General features: G+C 58.9%; 1 protein-coding gene across 2 annotated transcripts; it reads left to right on the plus strand.

Annotated features, from left to right (window-relative positions):
• Window positions 1–1,850: 1,850 nt before the first annotated feature.
• ABCB8 (ATP binding cassette subfamily B member 8) lies at window positions 1,851–19,262 on the plus strand. 2 transcript variants are annotated; one of them, XM_019959328.2, is made up of 17 exons: window positions 1,851–2,051; window positions 6,819–7,131; window positions 7,471–7,626; window positions 7,710–7,804; window positions 7,900–8,005; window positions 8,719–8,880; window positions 8,994–9,079; window positions 9,198–9,295; window positions 9,677–9,782; window positions 13,103–13,136; window positions 13,339–13,475; window positions 13,668–13,762; window positions 13,895–14,028; window positions 14,499–14,646; window positions 16,284–16,534; window positions 17,186–17,314; window positions 17,646–19,262. In XM_019959328.2, the coding sequence occupies exons 1-16, from the start codon at window positions 1,957–1,959 to the stop codon at window positions 17,309–17,311; spliced, it is 2,142 nt and encodes a 713-aa protein (XP_019814887.2). In that variant the 5' UTR covers window positions 1,851–1,956; the 3' UTR covers window positions 17,312–17,314; window positions 17,646–19,262. The 2 variants fall into 2 exon arrangements, with proteins under 2 accessions (XP_019814887.2, XP_019814886.2); XM_019959327.2 differs by having other exon boundaries at window positions 17,186–19,262.
• The last annotated feature ends 33 nt before the right edge of the window (window positions 19,263–19,295 follow it).

The following is a 19,295-nucleotide window of genomic DNA, read 5'->3' on the forward strand; positions in this document are numbered from 1 at the left end:
TGAGATGGTTTTGGGAGCTTTTACAGTAGGAAAGCGTGGTTCTTGAAGCTCCATTATGTTTACTGATTCATCCTCTTGAAACCCTCTCCACCAACTTCTGATCCAGTTTTGCCAGCGCCCCCCCCCCCCCCCCCCCCCGCCCCAGCCAGAAGCATCAGGGCTGACCCAGCAGAGGGCAGCTGAAGGTCTGGAATTTGCAAGGGCAGGTAATTTGGGTGCCCCGTGACGGAGCTGAGTTCCTTGTTGCCACCTCAAGAGGGGGCGGAGGCCCAGACAGCTGGTTTGGTGGCTTGTCCAACGCCATTCTTGAGGTCCTGAATCATTAGGTTTCCTACTGAAGCCCATTCCTGCAGTGCTGACTCAACCACCCAGGTGTTAGGGCCCCCAGGGCTTAGGCCCAGGGGTTGATGTAGGGACCAGCCCAGGAAATGGAGAGAGAGAGAAACAGAGTGCATTCCAGACTGTCTTCTGGAGGAACTTGGAGGAGGAACCTGTGCTTCTTTCCTGGGAGGGAAAGTGTCATAATAGCTCAGGACTTATAGAGTTCTATCCCAGAGAAGGAGGCAGAGCTATGAAAACAAGACTTCTGGTGTCCCCAGATGTAATCTCACACTGCAGAGGGGCCAAGAAATTCCCACGATCTCTGACACGTCTGCCCAAATGGGTTTTGTGGGGTTTCCTCTGGTCTCTCCCCAACCTCACTCACCCCACTCACTTTTCCACCATACGCACTTTAGGATCCTCTCATACACCCTCTGCACCCAGTCGAACTTCAAACTAATCCTGGCACATATTCCTCCCCAGTTTCACTCCAGATTCATCAATGGACAGCCTCCCTACCACCAGCCCAATTCAAATTATTGTAAAGGGCACTTTTCCTTGCCAGGCGTGGAGAGGGGAAAGAGGGGACCGATGAGCGAGACACAAGAGGAAGAGGAAGTCACAGCCTGGTAGGGAGGTGGCTATGCAAGCAAATAATTACACGGAAGAAATAAATAAGAGAGAAATTGCAGGTGTAAGAGCTGTGCGGTGGCAGCTACAGGCAAGTCAGCCTGACTGCGGTAGGAAGGCATCTATCAGGGAGATGGCTCTGGGGTCGCGCCAGTGGTTCTAAACCATGGTGTAGCGCGAGCTTGTCAGAATCACCAGGGGAGTTTTTCCCCAAATATATGTGGTGGCCACAGCGTGTGGCGAGCTAGTAGTAAAGAATCTGCCTGCCAATGCAGAAGACAGATGCAGGTTCTAACCCTGGGTCAGGAAGATCCCCCGGAGGAGAGCACGGCGACCCACTCCAGTGTTCCTGCCTGGAGAATCCCATGGACAGAGTAGCCTGGCAGGCTGCAGTCCGTAGAGTCGCAGAGTCGCACAAGCCTGAAGCGACCAAGCAAGCACGCACGTTGTCCCCGGAGCTCTGACTCGCCTAGGGGAGCAGGGTGGGTGGAAAGGCACGTGCACATATTTTGGGGAAAAAAAAAAAAAAAAAAAACCTCCAAACGATTTTTGTCCCTTGGTCTCCCAGAACCAGCGTTCTACACTCCCCGGAGATTCCGGGTCACCTAGAATGCTCTGAGAGCAAACGTGAGAGACTAACCCCGCGGTCGGCCGCTGACGCGTTACTATGGATACCCGGCGGGGCGGGGGAGCACACTCGGCACGCCCTCAAGACGTCACCTCAGAGCCAACCCCGGAGGCGGGCGGAAAACATTGCCGCTTCCGGCTCGGCCCCGCCCAGAAATGGATGGGAGGGGGCGGTCCACAGGCGGCTCTCGCCAATTATCGTTGAGGCGCGAACGAGGTTACCTCCAATCACAGCTTGCAGTGAAATTGATGCTTCTTTCCGCCAATCAGCGCCGCGTCGCGCGGGGGTTGTCGGGATGCGGGCCGGAGCCAACATGGAGCCCTCAATGGGGTCACGGTGAAGCCGCTCTTGCCGGCTGGTCCGGTTCTCCCCACATCATGCTGGTGCACTTGTTTCGAGTCGGGATTCGGGGTGGCCCCGTCCCAGGCAAGCCGTTGCTACCCCTCCGCTTCCAGACATTCTCGGCTGTCAGGTAAAAAGGGACGAAACCTAACTGGGAGCGTGGGATACTGACCCGCCTGAAGGGCGTGGGGCTCGCCGGGAGATGGAGTCCCGGGCTCTCGCAAGGTCTGCTGGGGGCTGTAGGCCGGCCTGGCCCGGGGGTCGACTGTCGTTCCTGGGAGGATCGGCCTCGATTATTTATAGAGACGGCCAGGTGCCGGCGCGAGGCTCGGCGCGTCTGTGTCCGCGCGAAGGCTGGACGGAGGGGGGCGCTCTGGGTCGGGGACCACGCTAGGTCTGCACTCCCCACCAGGGGGCACCGTGCTGCACAGGTGTCAGTTCGGTTCAGTTCAGTCGCTCAGTCGTGTCTGACTCTTTGCGACCCCATGGACTGCTGCACGCCAGGCCTCCCTGCCCATCACCAACTCCCGGAGCTTATTCAAACTCATGTCCATCGAGTCGGTGATACCATCCAACCATCTCATCCTCTGTCGTCCTCTTCTCCTCCTGCCTTCAATCTTTCCCAGCATCAGTTTTTTTCAAATGAATCCGTTCTTCGTATCAGGTGGCCAAAGTGTTGGGAGTTTCAGCATCAGCATCAGTCCTTCCAATGAATATTCAGGAGTGATTTCCTTTAGGATGGACTGGTTGGATGTCCTTGTAGTCCAAGGGACTCTCAAGAGTCTTCTCCAATACCACAGTTCAAAAGCATCAATTCTTCGGTGCTCAGCTTTTTTTTATAATCCAACTCTCACATCCATACAAGGAGAAGGCAATGGCAACCCGCTCCAGTACTTTTGCCTGGAAAATCCCATGGACAGAGGAGCCTGGTGGGCTGCAGTCCATGGGGTCGCGAAGACCTGGACACAACTGAGCAACTTCACTTTCACTTTTCACTTTCATGCATTGGAGAAGGAAATGGCAACCCACTCCAGTGTTCTTGCCTGGAGAATCCCAGGGGCGGGGCATCCTGGTGGGCTGCCGTCTGTGGGTCGCACAGAATCGGACACGACTGAAGTGACTCAGCAGCACATCCATACATGACCACTGGAAAAACCATAGCCTTGACTAGACGGACCTTTGTCAGCAAAGTAATGTCTCTGCTTTTTAATATGCTGTCTAGGTTGGTCATAACTTTTCTTCCAAGGAGCAAGTGTCTTTTAATTTCATGGCTACAGTCACCATCTGCAGTGATTTTGCTGCTGCTGCTAAGTCACTTCAGTCGTGTCCAACTCTGTGCGACCCCATAGACGGCAGCCCACCAGGCTCCCCCATCCCTGGGATTCTCCAGGCAAGAATATTGGAGTGGATTGCCATTTCCTTCTCCAATGCATGAAAGAGAAAAGTGAAAGTGAAGTTGCTCAGTCGTGTCCAACTCTTAGCGACCCCATGGACTGCAGCCCACCAGGCTCCCCCTAAAGTCTGTCACTGTTTCCACTGTTTCCCCATCTATTTGCCATGAAGTAATGGGACTGGATGCCATGATCTTAGTTTTCTGAATGTTGAGTTTTAAGCCAACTTTTTCACTTTCATCAGGCCCCCCGTTTCTGGCCTCAGTCCTCATTCTTGGATTGGTCTGGAGATGTGGACAAAAATTAAGTGTCCAGAGACATTTAGCATGGCTGTTGTTCTACAGATTCAGTGTGAACTGAACAAAAATGGTTCCTAAACCTGTATAGTCTCAGCAGAGATAAAAGACTATGTATGTGTTGGTGTTCATTTGCTCCGCACATGTTGGTCCCAAGAGAGAAAAACACAAATGGGGAATGAAAAGGACCCAGAGACTGCGACTCCATTGTAAACGCTTTACAAGAAGCAACTGATTCCTTTCTAATCCTAGAGTGAAAGCCCAAGAGCCAGGCAGGCAGTAGATCACAGGAGCAGGTGGATGTGGACTTGTGTCCTTCAGGAAGCACGTTTGACTGATGGAGGGCAAGAGGGGTGGAGCTGCAGCTTAGAAGTACTGGTGCTGGGACGTAATCGCCAGTTTTTGGCAGTGTCCAAGCACTGCTTAGACCTTAGTGTGGAGAAGATGAGAAAAGCTGGAAAGTGGCCATGGTAAATTATTAAAAGGCTTGAATACAGTCCTTAGGAAAAGAGTAAGGGTGTCGATATTATTTAAACGAGAGCACAACCCCAGGAAAGACATCAGATAGTGTGTTAGAATTTGTGTGTTCATAGCGCAGTGTTTTTCAGACCTGCAAGTCACAACACAATAGATCAGAAAGTGCATTTAGTGAGTCTGGACCCTCTAGAAGGCATATAGGACTTCCCTGGTGGTACAGTGGATGGGAATCCACTTGTCAATGCAGGAGACACGGGTTCAATCCCTGGTCCGGGAGGATTCCATATGCCTCAGAGCAGCTGTGCCCGTGGGCCACAACTGCTGAGTCCGCACTCTAGGGCCTGGCCAGCATGCTGCGACTACTGAAGCCCACACACCTAGAGCCTGTGCTTCGCAGGAAGAGAAACCACCACAATGAGGAGCCCCAGGGCAACACACAGTATCCCGGGTGCACCAACGAAGACCCAGCACAGCCATAAATGAATGAAATTTTAAAGAAAGTGAATATAACAGTATACATGTTTAAAAAACAAATGAGGGAGGGACTTGCCTGGCGATCCAGTAGTTAGGACTTGGGCTTTTCACTGCCAGGACTCAGGTTTGATTCCTAGTGGAGGAACGAAGATCCTGCAAACCTTGAGGCAAAAAAAAATAATAATAATAATAAGGAAAGTATTGTTCTGTGAAGCATTTCGATTTTCTGCAACATGCATATGTTCACTGTGCTGGGTCATAAAATATATTTCGTACTATTGTCTACAGTAAGTCTAAATCTTTACAAACAATGCAGCAGTGAATCAGTTTACTTGTTGTTCAGTCACTAAGTCATGTCCAACTCTTTGTGACCCCATGGCCTGCAGCATGCCAAGCTTTCCAGTTCTTCACCATCTCCTAGGGTTTGCTCAAACTCATGTCCATTGAGTCAATAATGCTGTCCAATCATCTCATCCTCTGTCGTCCCCTTCTCCTCCTGCCTTCAATCTTTCCCAGCATCAGGGTCTTTTCCAATGAGTCAGCTCTTCGCATCAGGTGTCCAAAGTATTGGAGCTTCAGCTTCAGTCCTTCCAATAAACATTCAGGGTTGATTTTGTCAGATTGTTCTGCATTTCTAATGAGGGCATGCACTCAACAAACATAACATTTGCTGAGCTCTGTTTTGTACCAGAGCTCTGCTAAGTGTTGTGGGGATACAGTGGTGAATAAGATCTGACTTCCTGCCACCAAGGAATATATATAGTGTGATGGGGAAGTGGGGCATTTACAGAGAGCAGGGAAGTGAGCTTCTCTGTTTATATATTTTTTCCATTTATATTTTGGATAGATAGGAAATATGCAGTGGAAAACAGGCAGGTGGATGGGGTGGGGGGAGATGTCACATAGAGGTGGCAAGAAGCGCAGGCAGGCCTCATTGAAACAGGGAAGGATGAGACTGAGTGTAGTTAGGAGGGTCTGGAAATAGGAAAAACCATTGTGGTAAAGGAAAACCCTCTCATCCATTTGTTTTTTAAAAGCCTCTCCTCATCAGTAATCTTATTTGCATCTTTGATCATCCTCCCATCTACTCTTGGTCAGGTAACAGATACTTCTAACAGGCCTCCCTATAGCTGCTCCTGTCCTCCAGCTCACTCCTCTCTGCAAGGATCTTTAAAATGCAATTGTGATTATGGTCTTCCTTGCCCTCTCAAGTCCACATGTTTTAAAGGGACAGTAATGGGTCCCCCGCCCCCACCCCCCCACCCTCAGCAAGCTTTGTCATTAGCCTTTTTTGTGTCCCCCCTGCCCTATACACTTTTGTTGTTCAGTCACCAAGTCATGTCCAACTCTTCGCCATCCCTTGGACTGCAGCACGCCAGCCTCCCCTGTCTTTCACCATCTCCTGGAGTTTGCTCAAGTTCACGTCCATTGAGTCGGTGTTGCTATCTAACCATCTCATCCTCGGCTGCCCTCTTCTTCTGCCTTCAATCTTTCCTAGCGTCAGGGTATATATATTCATACACCCACGCTAAAGCTTAACCACCACGAGGGCCCTTACTTGGTCTGTCCTGTTGGCCTCTTGTTCCCTGGACCTCGGAGCAGAGTGCGGCACACAGTAGGCTGGTCACCCTGCATTGTCATCTACAGATACCGAAACTGCAGGATACGGGGGATCTTGGCCTATGTGAGATGACAAGATACAAGTTACTTGGATTTTATCGTCACCCTTTTCTTCCATACCTTGTCTGTCATGTTAGCACTCGAGGCCCAGGAGGGGACATGGTGATGGGGTGTGATAAGCTTCCGACCAGTGGGCAGAGTCTTGGGATCACTCCTGGCCTCCCCACATGTAACTGTGAGCTCATCACACCCAATCCTGAGCCTGGATTCTGGAGTCAGACAGCAGGGGTCCCACGTTGTCCCAGTTCTGCTGCTTGTCTGTAAGGGGAGCACCATCCAGCTCTGATGACCCGTCATTCTTCTGAAAGAGCAGGGGTTGGAGGTGGTCACTGATTAGGGCCAGCCATCCCAGAGAGGAGCCAGGGGCAAACACCTTTGAGACTCGATGACTTTCCACTGGGTGTGTTCGTCTCAGAAATGGAGGTTGCTTAAGAGCCTCCCTGAGACGGCCAGGGGGAGCTGTCACAGAGAAGCCTCTGTCCCCCAGAGGGCTGAGCCAAGGGCCGAGAGCCAGGCGCCGCGCTGCTCAGCTGAGGGCCAGCTAGGCCCGTGAGCCATCATGGTGTTCTCTCCCTGCAGGTCCTCCGATGGCCGTCCCAGCGCCTGCCTCCTCGGGGCCATGGCCCGGCTGCGCTCCCAGCTCCGGGCCCGCCTCCCTCGAGCACCCCCGGCTCCCATCCGGAGCCCCTCTGCCTGGCGCTGGGTCGGGGGAGTCCTCCTGGGCCCCCTGGTTCTGAGTAAGTGCCCCCGCCTCAGCCTTGTGGCACTGTGTGAGGCAGAAGAGGCCCCCCTGGCCCGCTCCAGACCCCGTGTCCTGGAGCCCCGCTTTAACTGGACGCTCTTCTGGCAGTTTCTGCGCCCCCACCTGCTGGTCCTGGGGGCAGCCATCGTGGTGAGGTCTTCTCCCGCCCCGCCTCCCAACACCAGGGAAGGGAAGGATACACCCCCGGTTTGCAGAAGCCCCCCAGCCAGGGCCACATGGGGACAGCTTTCCTGCCGGGCTGAGTCTCAGAGACCTGGGGCCGCTGGCATGAGGACACGGCCGAGGGTCCCTTGGAGGACCTGCACAGGGTGGCTGGGGTACAGGGTCCAAGGGTCCCCAGGGGCTGGCGGCTGGGTTTTCCTTTCTGAGAGATATAGGAACCCCCACAGCGGGGGCATCAGTGAGAGAGGAAGGTTCAGGGACCGGGTAGAGGTGGTCCCCCTCTGACCGGCTGCCCCCACCCCCAAGCTGGCCCTGGGCGCGGCCTTGGTAAACGTGCAGATCCCCCTGCTCCTGGGGCAGCTGGTGGAGATCGTGGCTAAGTACACGAGGGACCACGCGGGTAGCTTCCTGACGGAGTCCCGGAGCCTCAGCACCCACCTGCTCCTCCTCTACGGCCTCCAGGTACTGCAGGAGGGAGGGCTGGGGGGGCCTGCCGCCCCCGCGAGGAGCCCTGGGCGCCCCTGAGAGCCGGGCCTGTCTCGCAGGGCCTGCTGACCTTCGGGTACCTGGTGTTGCTGTCGCGCATCGGCGAGCGCATGGCCGTGGATCTACGGAGGGCGCTTTTCTGCAACCTGCTCCGGTAGGGGGCGGGGCCCTGGGGCCTGGGGGCGTGTCTGGGGCGGGGCCTCGTCCTGAGGGCGTGTCTCCCTCCTCTCCACCTGCGGCTGCCGCCAGCCAAGACATCGAGTTCTTCGATGCTAAGAAGACAGGGCAGCTGGTGAGCCGACTGACGACGGACGTGCAAGAATTTAAATCCTCCTTCAAACTCGTCATCTCCCAGGTCAGTGTCCCAGGTGGGGAGGACCTGGCCTGGGGCACTGTTAGAGTCACACACACATTTGCACACACTGTCGCAGGCCAGCCCCGCCCCAGTCTTGGGTCCCCTCGCCTCCAGCTCACACCAAAGCTAGAGGCCTGCCCTCTGGTGAGGATGTGGATGAGGGTACAGGGACATTCACGGGTGGGAGGACTCATGGCCGTGTGTCTAAGGTCAGGACAGGCTGTTTCTCTCCCGCGGTGAAATCCAACCTCCCCCGGAAAACCCTTCCCAAGAACTCAGACAAGAGCCTTTGCCAGCCCTGCTTGCCAAGATGTTCGTAATGGCCTGGCCCCAGAGTGCCTGGCCGGCTGACAGGAGAGCCAGCGACAGCTCTGCTGAATTCCTGGTGTCCTCTCTTCATCCTCTGCTCCCCACGTTGTCACCGACCCCCTAGAAGGCCCTGGGTGGCATCGCCAGGCGGTCATTTTTTTGGTTCAGTTTCTGGAGAAGAAGAGGGCAGTGGCATTAGGAGGAGGAGGAGGAGATCTTGGTCCGTAGTTTCTCACCCCTGCTGGTCAGGAAAGGGTTATAGTGTGTGACCAGTGGCCTCCCGGGGGTTAGACCTGTGGCCTCACCCTGTGAGTGGAGTGGGGAGCTGGCTCTAGCCATCTGACGCTTGGCGAGTCCCCACGTCCTGGTGCTGACGCCTCACAGGCTTCCTGTCCACTGCCCAGGGGCTGCGGAGCTGCACGCAGGTGGCCGGCTGCCTGGTGTCGCTGTCCATGCTCTCTACACGCCTCACGCTGCTGCTGATGGTGGCCACGCCTGCCCTGATGGGAGTTGGCACCCTGATGGGCTCAGCTCTCAGGAAACTGTCTCGCCAGTGTCAGGAGCAGGTATCGGAATTCCCGCCCTCCCCTCCTGTGCTCCCCTCCTTCTCTGCGCCCTGTGCTCCTCGGTCCCCCTCCCCATCTGCATCCTGGCTTTCTAACTTCTGGGTCCCTTGCAGGTCGCCAGGGCAACGGGTGTGGCAGATGAGGCCCTGGGCAATGTTCGGACAGTGCGAGCCTTCGCCATGGAGCAGCGGGAGGAGGAGTGAGTCCTGAGCAGGGGTGGAGTGCAGAGCCGGGGGGTGCTCCCCAAAGGCCCCTCCATCCGCCCTGGGCCCAACCTTGCCAGCTTCCTGAGGGCCGGGCTTGGCCTCTGTCCCCAGACGCTACGGAGCGGAGCTGGAGGGGTCCCGCTGTAAGGCAGAGGAGCTGGGCAGAGGCATCGCCTTGTTCCAGGGGCTCTCCAACATCGCCTTCAACTGTGCGTGAGCAGGGACCCCCAGGGGGAGTACGGGTACAACTCGGGGTGAGCTCGGAAGAGCCAGGGCAGCCCTCCCTCCACCTGCTTGGTGGCCAACGTCTCCCGAGTGCCAGGTAGCTGGTCTGCTAACTAGGGGAGAAGGCTGCCAACTCAGGCAGGGAGTGGGCACACAGGCCCCGTGCCACATCTGAGCCATGGGCAGAGCTGCTGGAGAGGAAGCAGTGAGGTGCCCCCAACCCCCTCACTGCCAAAGGAGGAACTAAGGCAGAGATTCGAATGACTTGCTGAAACACCAGTCGGTAGAGCGTGGCAGGGGCCAGCACAGGGGCCAGACTCTGTCCCCCGCCCTCCTCCCTGACCGCCTCTCCTTGTCCCTCGCAGGCATGGTCTTGGGCACCCTGTTTGTTGGGGGCTCACTCGTGGCCGGGCAGCAGCTGACGGGGGGAGACCTCATGTCCTTCCTGGTGGCCTCTCAGACTGTGCAGAGGTGAGAGTGGGCCGTTCTCTTCCCGAGGGGCCCAGCTGGGGCAGGGGGCGCCAGTCTTCTGTGGATACGGTGACCAGCTCCCCCAGTGAAGTGCAGGGCTGGGGAGGGGCCCCCTGCCTCCCAGCAGTGCCCACTCAGGGCTCCCCGCAACCTCATTCACTGTTCCCTCAGAAACACATCCGTCATCTTCAACTTCCCAACAACTCAAAAGTTTCCTTGATAAGCTGTTTTTGTTTAATTTTGATAAAATGCACATAACAAAATTTACCGTCTTAACGTATTTAAATACAGTTTATTAGCATCACATAACGCTCATGTTGTGTGACCTTCACCAACATCCGTCCTCAGAACAGCTTCACTTTGTGAAACCGAAATGCTGTCCCTAGACGACCCCCTCCCCAGCCCCCGGCAACCCCATCCTGCTGTCTGTCTCTGTGAATCTGTCTGCTTCAGGCCCTCATGTAGGTGGGCTCATAGGGTGTCTGTCCCTGGTGAGGGCGTCTTTCTCTGAGCGCGACTTCTCCCAGGTTCATCCACGTCGGGGCAGGTGTCAGAATTGCCTTCCTTTTGAAGGCTGAGTAAGACTCTGTGTGGGCTTCCCTGGTGGCTCAGACGGTAAAGAGTCTGCCTGCAGTGCGGGAGACCTGGGTTCGATCCCTGGGTGGGGAAGATCCCCTGGCGGAGGAAATGGCAACCCCCTCTAGTATCCTTGCCTGGGAAATGCCACGGACAGAGGAGCCTGGCGGGCTACAGTCCATGGGGTCGCAAAGAGCTGGACGTGACTGAGCGACTTCACTTTCTTTCTCTAAGACTCCATGTACGGTAGGCCATCTGTGATGCGCTCACTAAGAGCTGGCCTCCCGCCCTCTGCCTGACCTTCCCCTCCACGTCCCACCCAGCTGGCTCACCGTGTCCGCAGCTCCGCCGGCCCTGTGTGCCCACTGGCTCTGCCACGAGAGGACCCAGGGTGGGAGGCCTCCTCCCCCCCCCCGCCCCTTCTAAGCTGAGTTCCTGGCAGCTCCTTCCCCTGATTCCGTTTCTCCTTGCTTTGTCCTCTCCCCCATGTACCATATACACCAAAACACATAAAATGTAAATAGGCGCTAGATAAATAGAGTAAATGTGAAATAACAAGTAACTGGAGAGTGAAGACCCGTGTTACCACCAACCATGTGGAGAAAACGGCATCAGCCCCAACGCCCCCCTGGGTCCCCCTCCTCACCCCGATTCCCCCAGTCTGTGTGTCCTGCTCTGCTCCGGGTCTCACCCCCACGAGCGTGGGGGGCATTTCTTCCAGAGTCCTTCACCATCGGCCTTGTTACCGTCCGGGGCAGAGGGCGCTCACCCCGAGGCAGGGCAGGTAGAAAGAATCCACCTTTCCCAGCCCCAGGCCAGTGTCCCACAAAGACCAGAATCCCCCCGTTTCTGCTCAGTGCTGCCTAGTCAGGCCCCTTCACACCCTCTCTGGGCCTGGGCACCCCCATCCTCCCCTGTGGCCTTGGGACACAGAGGTCTGAGGGTTCCAGAGACGGAACGCGGGCTGCCCCTCCCGCGGTGCTGACCTGCATGGACCCCTGGCTCCCTGCACGCGGCCAGCCCTCCTCCCTCGGACTCGCCTTCCGCTGGGCCCCTCCCACTGTGGCCTGGGCACAGACCTGCTCCTTCCCTCCCCACTGCACGGCCTGGCAGGCTAGCAGACTGCCGTTACAGGCTCAGGAAAGCTACTCGCAGGCTGCTAGGTGGGACTGCTCGCTGGGCCCTTGGCCCAGCCTTTTGGGGGCCCCTTGCTAAGGATGGGGCTTCCCTGGGGGCTCAGATGGCAAAGCGTCTGCTCACAATGTGGGAGACGTGGGTTCAGTTCCTGGGTCAGGAAGATTCCCCCGGAGAAGGAAATGGCAACCCACTCCAGTACTCTTGCCTGGGAAATCCCATGGACGGAGGAGCCTGGTGGGCTACACTCCATGGGGTCACAAAGAGTTAGACACAACTGAATGACTAACACACACACACACACACACAGACACACACACACACACACACACACACACACACCCTCCCACCCACCCACCCACCCCCCAACATGGAGAGCCTTCACCACCCACCTTGGAGAAACTGGGTGTCAGTAAAGAAGCTGGTGTTTCCTCCTGGGGTCCGGCAGGGGGAGGCAGGGAGGCAGGCCTGCCTGGAGTTCAAGCAGCCTCAAGCAACCCCGCCCGAGGGGTTCTCAGTGGTGGCCCTGGTGTCCTGGAAGGGAGGGGGAGGTGCCCAGATGGACCAGGGTCACAGCCAGGCGTCCGGGTCTGGGTCCCCCTGGGAATGGGCCCAGCCACCACCCTGCCCTGCGGGGCCTCCAGGGAGGGCGAGGCCTGCCTCCCACACCATCCCCATGAGCAGGGTCGCGCGCAGCTGGTTTCCAGTGGTCGCATGGCACCCCTGCCAGGCCCTAGTGGCTTACAGGTCTCTGGTGGACAGTGCTCTCCCGACATTGGCCGAAAGCGCCCCGTCCCAGCTCCCCTCCGTGTCTCTCGCCCCCTCCAGCAAGTGCTCTGAGCCCCGTCTGCCCCCCCCCGCCCCCAGCCCCTACCTGGGTGCTGGGACAAGTGTGACCCTGGGGAGGCAGTCTTGCTTCTAGAAAAACCTGCACACACCATTGCAGACGCACAGTCACGGGCGGCCAGGCCAGCCGGGCGCTGTGACTAAGGAGCAGTGACTCACCCCCCTCCAGCCCCGTGTGACAGAGGCAGCCGCCCACCGTCTGGGTGCAGCTGCGATGAGATAACATCTTCAGGGAATTTTCTTATGGGGTCCCTCCGGCCGCCCCCGCCCCTGCGGCCTAGTGTCTTCTGTTTCCTTCTTCCTGTGGAAGGAGTAACATCCTTTTTTTCCACTTCATTAGGCCTTGCTCCCCCGGGCCTGGACAGCCCTAGATCCAACCGCCTGGGTGGGCCTCACCCCGCGCCCTGCAGGCAGCCTGGAGCCCAAGCCCCCCTGCCCGCCGCCCGCCTTCCTGGCCGTTTCCTCCCTGGAGCCCGGCCCTCAGGGAGTCCCTGGCTGTCAGCCCCCTCCGGGCCAGGAGAGAACGCAGCTCTGAAGGGAGGAGTGACTTGTCCCAGGACTGGGTGGTCTGCCCAGGGTTGCCAGGTCCCGGGGCCCCAGGGGCCCTAGGTTTCAGGAGAAGCCTCTCCGTTGGCCTCAGGCTGCCCGGTTTCCCGCCTCGCTCAGCACGCCCGCCCCCCTCCCCAGACCTGCCCCTCCGCCTCCGGGCCGCCTTCTCTCAGCCTCGCTGCTGCCTGCTTTCAGCCCACGTCGTCTCCTTGCAGGTCCATGGCCAACCTCTCCATCCTGTTCGGGCAGGTGAGCTGCAGAGAAGGGTCTGGGGGTGTGGGCCCGGGATCTGGGCTGGAGTCCCGCAGCCACCCACGTAACTTGCATGCTGCGGAAACCAGGCTTCCGGTGAAGGGGACGCCATGAGCTCTTCCCGCCCGGGTCGGCCAGGAGATGCTGCCCCTTCCCTCGGACCCAGGCCTCCCTCACCCCAGACTCAACCCCTCCCCAGGTGGTGCGGGGGCTCAGCGCAGGCGCCCGCGTCTTTGAGTACATGACCCTGAGCCCCGGCATCCCGCTCAGCGGGGGCTGCAGCCTGCCTCGGGAGCACCTGCGCGGCTCCATCACCTTTCACAACGTCTCTTTCAGGTCGGTGTCAGCCGCCTCCTCTCCTCTCTGGGCTGAGGGCAGGGGAGGGGGAGGTCTGGGGACCCGTAGGGCAGTGTGGCCCTCTGAATAAACCCCCCTCCAGGGCTCAGGGAGACTTGAGAGTTCAGGAGGGACCAGGTGACAAGGGTCCAAGAACCTGGTGCGACCTGAGGGTCTCTCGCCTCCCACCAGCTACCCCTGCCGCCCCGGCTTCCCTGTGCTCAGAGACTTCAGCCTCACGCTGCCCCCAGGCAAGATCGTGGCCCTGGTGGGCCAGTCCGGGGGAGGTAAGAGGGGCCCACTACCCCCCCGCGCACCTGCGACTCCGCACCTGGAACCACCCAGTGTGGCAGGAGGGGCCCCGCTTTCCCAGAACATGCTCTGGAAACCCATGCCCTCCTCCCCTCCCTGACCCCCAGGAAAGACCACCGTGGCCTCTCTGCTCGAGCGCTTCTATGACCCCACGGTGGGCGTGGTGACACTGGATGGGCAGGACCTGCGCACCCTCGACCCCTCCTGGCTCAGGAGCCAGGTCATCGGCTTCATCAGCCAGGTGAAGCTTGTTCTCAGTCCTGCGGCCCTTGAGGGGGTGGGGGCGGGTGGGCTGTCTTCACTGGTCCTGGTGTTCATTCACCGGGTCCCAGCTGCTGCAGCTCTGCCTTTGGACTCTGTTCCTCAATTTAAGAGATCCCATGGGGCGGTCTTTTTAGGATCTCTGACAGCTCATGGCATCCAGAAGGTCAAATTGTAATAAAATCTTATTGGCCGTCTTCCCAGAGTAGGGTGCCCTGCCCGGCCAGCTGGTCTTGCTCTCCTAGCTGCCTTCCCGACGGGCCCTGTGTCCTGCAGCGAGCTCGGCCTCTCCCCACTCTTGATGGGTCTCTCTCTGACCTGTAACTCTGAACCTCCCTACCTGCCCTCCACGGGGTCCTGTTGTGGCCAGAACTCTCCTGATTACACCCTTCAGGGGTTCGGAGCAGAGTTGAGATGTTTCCTGTGGTTCCCCCCACCTCCCGCCCCCAGGAGCCCGTCCTGTTTGGAACCACAATCATGGAGAACATTCGTTTCGGGAAGGTGGACGCCTCTGACGAAGAGGTTTACGCAGCCGCCCGGGAAGCCAATGCGCACGAGTTCATCACCAGCTTCCCGGAGGGCTACAACACCATCGTGGGTGAGTTCAGGCATGGCGTCCCACACGGGCCTGGGGGCCCACATGGGCGGGGGTGCAGGGGGGCGGGAACGCGGTCATGGCCTCAGGGGAGACCAGACCGGGACTGTGGCCTCGAGGGACAGAGGCAGCTCTCCGGGGACAGAGACCATGCTGGGGTGGTTCAGGCACAAGCCGGCTGCAGGGACAGGAACGTGGCAGGGATACACATGATCCATGACGTGGGGACTCTTCAGAGTTCACCACGTCAACCCCCGAGACCTGACCAGAAGCACAGGGAATCAATCTCTTTCTCTCTCTGGGTTTTATCCTTTAATGAAAGGTGTTTCCACTTTTATCCACAGGGATGGTTTTGGTTGAGCACATCTCTGTTCTGACTTACCCAGAAGAGGGCTCTGGTGGTTCTAGAACATTAGAACGTTGTAGCATCACACGAGAATCTTCACGTCGAAGCTTGCAGCTTCGTGTGTTCCTCTCAGAGGTTCTCTCTTCAACCTCTGGGCTCGTGTCCATTATCCAGAGTCTCTTGGCTCTGTTGCAGAATGTTCCAGCATGTCTCATGGTGCTGGACATGTCCTACTCTTTGTGACAGGCTGCCAGGCTCCTTTGTCCATGGGATTCTCCAGTCAAGAATACTGGAGTGGGTTGTCATTTCCTCCTCCAGGGGATAACCCAGGTCTCCTGCATCTCCTGAATTGCAGGCGGATTCTTTACCCCTGCGCCACCTGGGAAGTCCTCTCATGGTGCAGGCATATCTAAAGTTCTCAACTCTCTTTTTTTGGCCACACCTTGCTTCACACAGGATTTTAGTTCTCTGACCAGGGATCCAGCCAGCATGCCCTGCAGTGGAAGCACAGACTTGTAACCCCTGGGCCACTGGGGAAGTCCCTCTCAACTCTTCTTGACACTTAGGTCTCAGTCAGGGCTTCCCTGATGGCTCAGATGGTAAAGAATCCGCCTGCAATGCAGGAGGCCCAGGTTCGATCCCTGGGGCGGGAAGATCCCCTGGAGAAGGGAATGGCTACTCACTCCAGTATTCTTGCCTGGAGAATCCCATGAACAGAGGAGCCTGGTGGGCTACAGTCCATGGGGTCGCAGAGTTGGACAGGACTGAGCAACTGACACAGTCAGGCCTCGATCTGCTGAGCTCAGCCTGCCCCGTCGAGCAGCCATCCTTTGAGGTCCGTGTTTCTTGCTGCTGAGGCTCTGCTCCTTGGACGCTGCCCTGCCTGGAGGAGCTGGCCCTCCCTCTCCCTCTGGCACCTGCTCTGTGACTGTCGTCACCTGGAGGCTCTTCTTGGTGCTCAGTGTGCCACCTCTGCTGTTCTCTGGGCGTTTTGGACTCCACATGTGGTCTTTCCAGAATGTCCAGGGGTAGGGTGGACTCCCGCTATTCTGCCACCCGAACTCCAGGAGCCGCGTCTGGGTCCAGCAGGGACCCAGGAGGCCAGGAGAAGGCGGCAAGAGCTTCAGGGCCAGGGCAGGTGGGCCCGGGCCCGTCGTGGCTCTGAGCCGTGCCCTGGTGCGAGGTGGAGCCTGGCCTCCTCGGGCGTCACTGCGCCCCGCTGTGTGCACAGGGGTGGGGGATCAGGGTGCTGCCAGGCATCACGCCTGCCCTCTCCCCACCTCCTGCCCCCCAGGTGAGCGGGGTGCAACCCTGTCTGGTGGCCAGAAGCAGCGCCTGGCCATCGCCCGAGCGCTCATCAAGCAGCCTGCCGTGCTGATCCTGGACGAGGCAACCAGCGCGCTGGACTCAGAGTCCGAGAGAGTCGTGCAGGAGGCTCTGGACCGCGCGAGCGCCGGGCGCACCGTGCTGGTCATCGCCCATCGGCTCAGCACCGTGCGCGCAGCCCACCGGATCGTCGTCATGGCCCACGGCCGTGTCTGCGAGGTCAGCCAGGGCCCTGGGGCACGGGTCGGTGGTCTGGGATGGACACAGGGAGGTTGGTGGCTCAGCTGAGCTGTGGGAGGGTCTGGCCTGACCCTGGGGGCTGGGGGTTATGGTCTGGTAGTAGCACCATGTGGATTCAGGAGTTCTTGCCCTTCAGTAAGCCCTGGCCGCTCTGGGCCCCTGTTTCTTCCCCTGGGGGTGGGCGAGCAGTGAGCAGAGCTGCAGTGAGACCCCCAGTGTCACAGGGGAGAGTTCTCAGAAGCACTTGGTGCTGGGGGAGGGCCCCAGGGCTGAGGGGCTGAAGTGGGGGCCCAGGGAACCTGATCAGGGCCAAATGGAGCAGCACCCCAAGGCTGGGTCTGCAGCGGGGCTCGGAGGCTGTATGGAGCCCGGTTCACAGTCCCCCAGCCGCCTGCACTGGGCGAGGAGCGCCAGGCCCTGTAAGGCGGACAGGGGGATCCAGAGGCTCTTACACAATCCAGCTCGGCTAACAAGTACAGATGCGCCAGCCTCGACCTGTGACCGACGGTGCTGTGTCCTCCGGAGGGGCTCTGGCTTAGGTGGAGGCTAGCCCAAGGAGCTGGTCCTCTGAGGGCTGTGAGCTCTGGGCCGGGCGGGGGATGACCATCTGCCCCTCCTTCCTCTATGCAGGTGGGGACCCATGAGGAGCTCCTGAAGAAGGGCGGGCTCTACTCGGAGCTCATCCGGAGACAGGCCCTGGACACCCCACCTCCCGAGGCGGCCCAAGTCCTTGGGCACCGGCACTCCAAGTCCTGAGAGGTCTGGTCAGCGCCAGGCATCTGTGGCTGAGGCCAGAGCTCAGCTCAGGGGGGCCTCCTGCAGACTCCACCCCCAGGAGGAGAGCCAGCATGCTGGGTGGGGCAGCTCCCCCTGCTTGGAATAAAACCCCGGGCCAGGCGCTGGGCTGGAAGGAGGCTGGCCCCAGCTGTCCTCCTGCCGCCAGGCTGCCTGCCTCCTGCTGGAGCTGAGAGTCCTTGGGCTGGCCGCCCAGGGGAGGGGGTGGGCTCCCAGGCCCCAAGTGGGTCCCCTCCCTTTGCCCAGCCCTCCTGACCCCTCTCCCTACCCTGCTGGCCTCCCTTCTACCTGACAGCTTAATGGTGTCCCGGCTGCAGCTGCAAGGACTCTTCACAAGTCAGCGCTGGGGAAGGGCAGTGGGGACTCACCCCAGCGTTCCTCCCACACCCAAGCCATGACCTCGAGTTCCTCCACGGACTCTTAACGTGTCTCTTGGACCCTGGGAGAAGCGGACCAGCCTCTGAGCCAACCCTTCAAACCCACAGCCCCATCCTGGGCACAGCTTCCCTTCTCCCTGCCCCGTAACACAGTCCTTTAGATGTCGCCCCCCCCACCGCTGTCTGAATGGGACAGGTGCCTGGCGGGCCCCCTGGCTCGGGGGCAGGGGGGCGGGGGTGGCTGTGGTCTGTTCCACACGAGGTTGCCAGGAGCCAGCCCGTCTCCCCACTGCCCCGGCCCCGTGCACCTCGAGCCTGTCACCTGGTGAGAACGTGGACCCTCACCCTCTAGGTGGGGACACCTACCTCTGAAAGTGACAGAAGGGGGACACAGGCCCCAGCCCCCAACCCTGGGGGACAGTCAGTGCTAACGCCCACCAGAACCCACTAAGGAGCAGCTGACGCCAAGCTTCTTGGGCTGGCGAGACAGAAAATCAGGCCAACGAGGAGCGGTCACGGCCAGCCTCCCTGGGGTGGTCAAAGAGGGTCCCAGGTACAGGTCTGACCAGAGCCGCTTCTTGAAAGAGAACAGGCCAGCTGCCCAGTGGCACGAGCCTGCGACCCCAAAGCTGTGAGTGGGGCGGGGTGTCAGCTTCCAGGGGACCTCGGAGCAGCCAGGGTTTCCCTCCAGCCCTGGTCGCCCCAGAACTGGTCACCCCTCCTCCCTGAGTTCTGCTCATGGCACTTCCCTCCAGAAAGCTTTCCGCCCTTCACAGCCCTGTCCAGGCTGACGACCCCACTAAGTCTCACCCTGGGGTGAGGAAGCAGGTTGCCCCAGTGAGCCCATTTGGGTTTATCCCACGGCATAGAAGGGTGACTGCGGGCAGCTGTGGCTGGAGGCCAGCCTGGGGCAGCTTGCACAGCTCCGGTGTGCATGTGGCAGCCAGGGCTCAGTCCCCCCGCGGCCTCCGTGGATGTGGTCCGGGAGCAGATGCGACCGTTGGGCCACGACCAGCCTGTTTGGATGCCCTGCTTTCTTGCTGATGAGAGGTCAACTCCCTGGGCAGGCCTGGCCCGGCTCCAGCTTGCTCTGCCACTAAATCCCTCCCTGGAGAGGGCAGCCAAGGGCAGGTCTCAGCTTCCCGCCCTGGTCCACACTGGCCGGCCAGGCCCCTCCCAGCCCTGGCCAGCTCCTGCTCCACCAGCAGCCTCCAGACATCTCCCGACACCAGATCCCAGGTCTTTCCTTACCTCTGCAGGGTGGCCTCTCTGAATCCTGTCCCCCACTCCCACCCCACCCCCTTTAGGGAAGTAGTGAGACCACGGAAGGCCGGGCAGTCAGCCGGCCACTCGTAGTCTTAACCCGGACCTCGGTTCCTGCAGCCATTCCGAGTGGGTCATAAACCCAGCTGCACTTCATTTTGAGAGCTTGTTTTTAAGAGTTTAATTAGAATGACCTGTGGTAACGTACTTAGGGCTGCAGCCTCAGAAGCTGGTTACATCTGTGCAGTAAACGGTGTTATTCACTCCTTCAAGATGTGTGTTCATTAAGCGCCTGCTGCGGGCCG

Source organism: Bos indicus, chromosome 4 (assembly GCF_029378745.1).
Source record: "Bos indicus isolate NIAB-ARS_2022 breed Sahiwal x Tharparkar chromosome 4, NIAB-ARS_B.indTharparkar_mat_pri_1.0, whole genome shotgun sequence".
NCBI classification, from domain to species: Eukaryota; Metazoa; Chordata; class Mammalia; order Artiodactyla; family Bovidae; genus Bos; species Bos indicus.

Excerpts from the sequence above, each read along its gene's own strand:
- ABCB8 (XM_019959327.2), top strand. The coding sequence starts at position 1,957 with ATGCTGGTGCACTTGTTTCGAGTCGGGATTCGGGGTGGCCCCGTCCCA. Across the intron at positions 7,805-7,899 it reads CTTTTCTGCAACCTGCTCCG|CCAAGACATCGAGTTCTTCG; the intron begins GTAGGGGGCGGG and ends GGCTGCCGCCAG. Across the intron at positions 13,137-13,338 it reads TCTCCATCCTGTTCGGGCAG|GTGGTGCGGGGGCTCAGCGC; the intron begins GTGAGCTGCAGA and ends ACCCCTCCCCAG.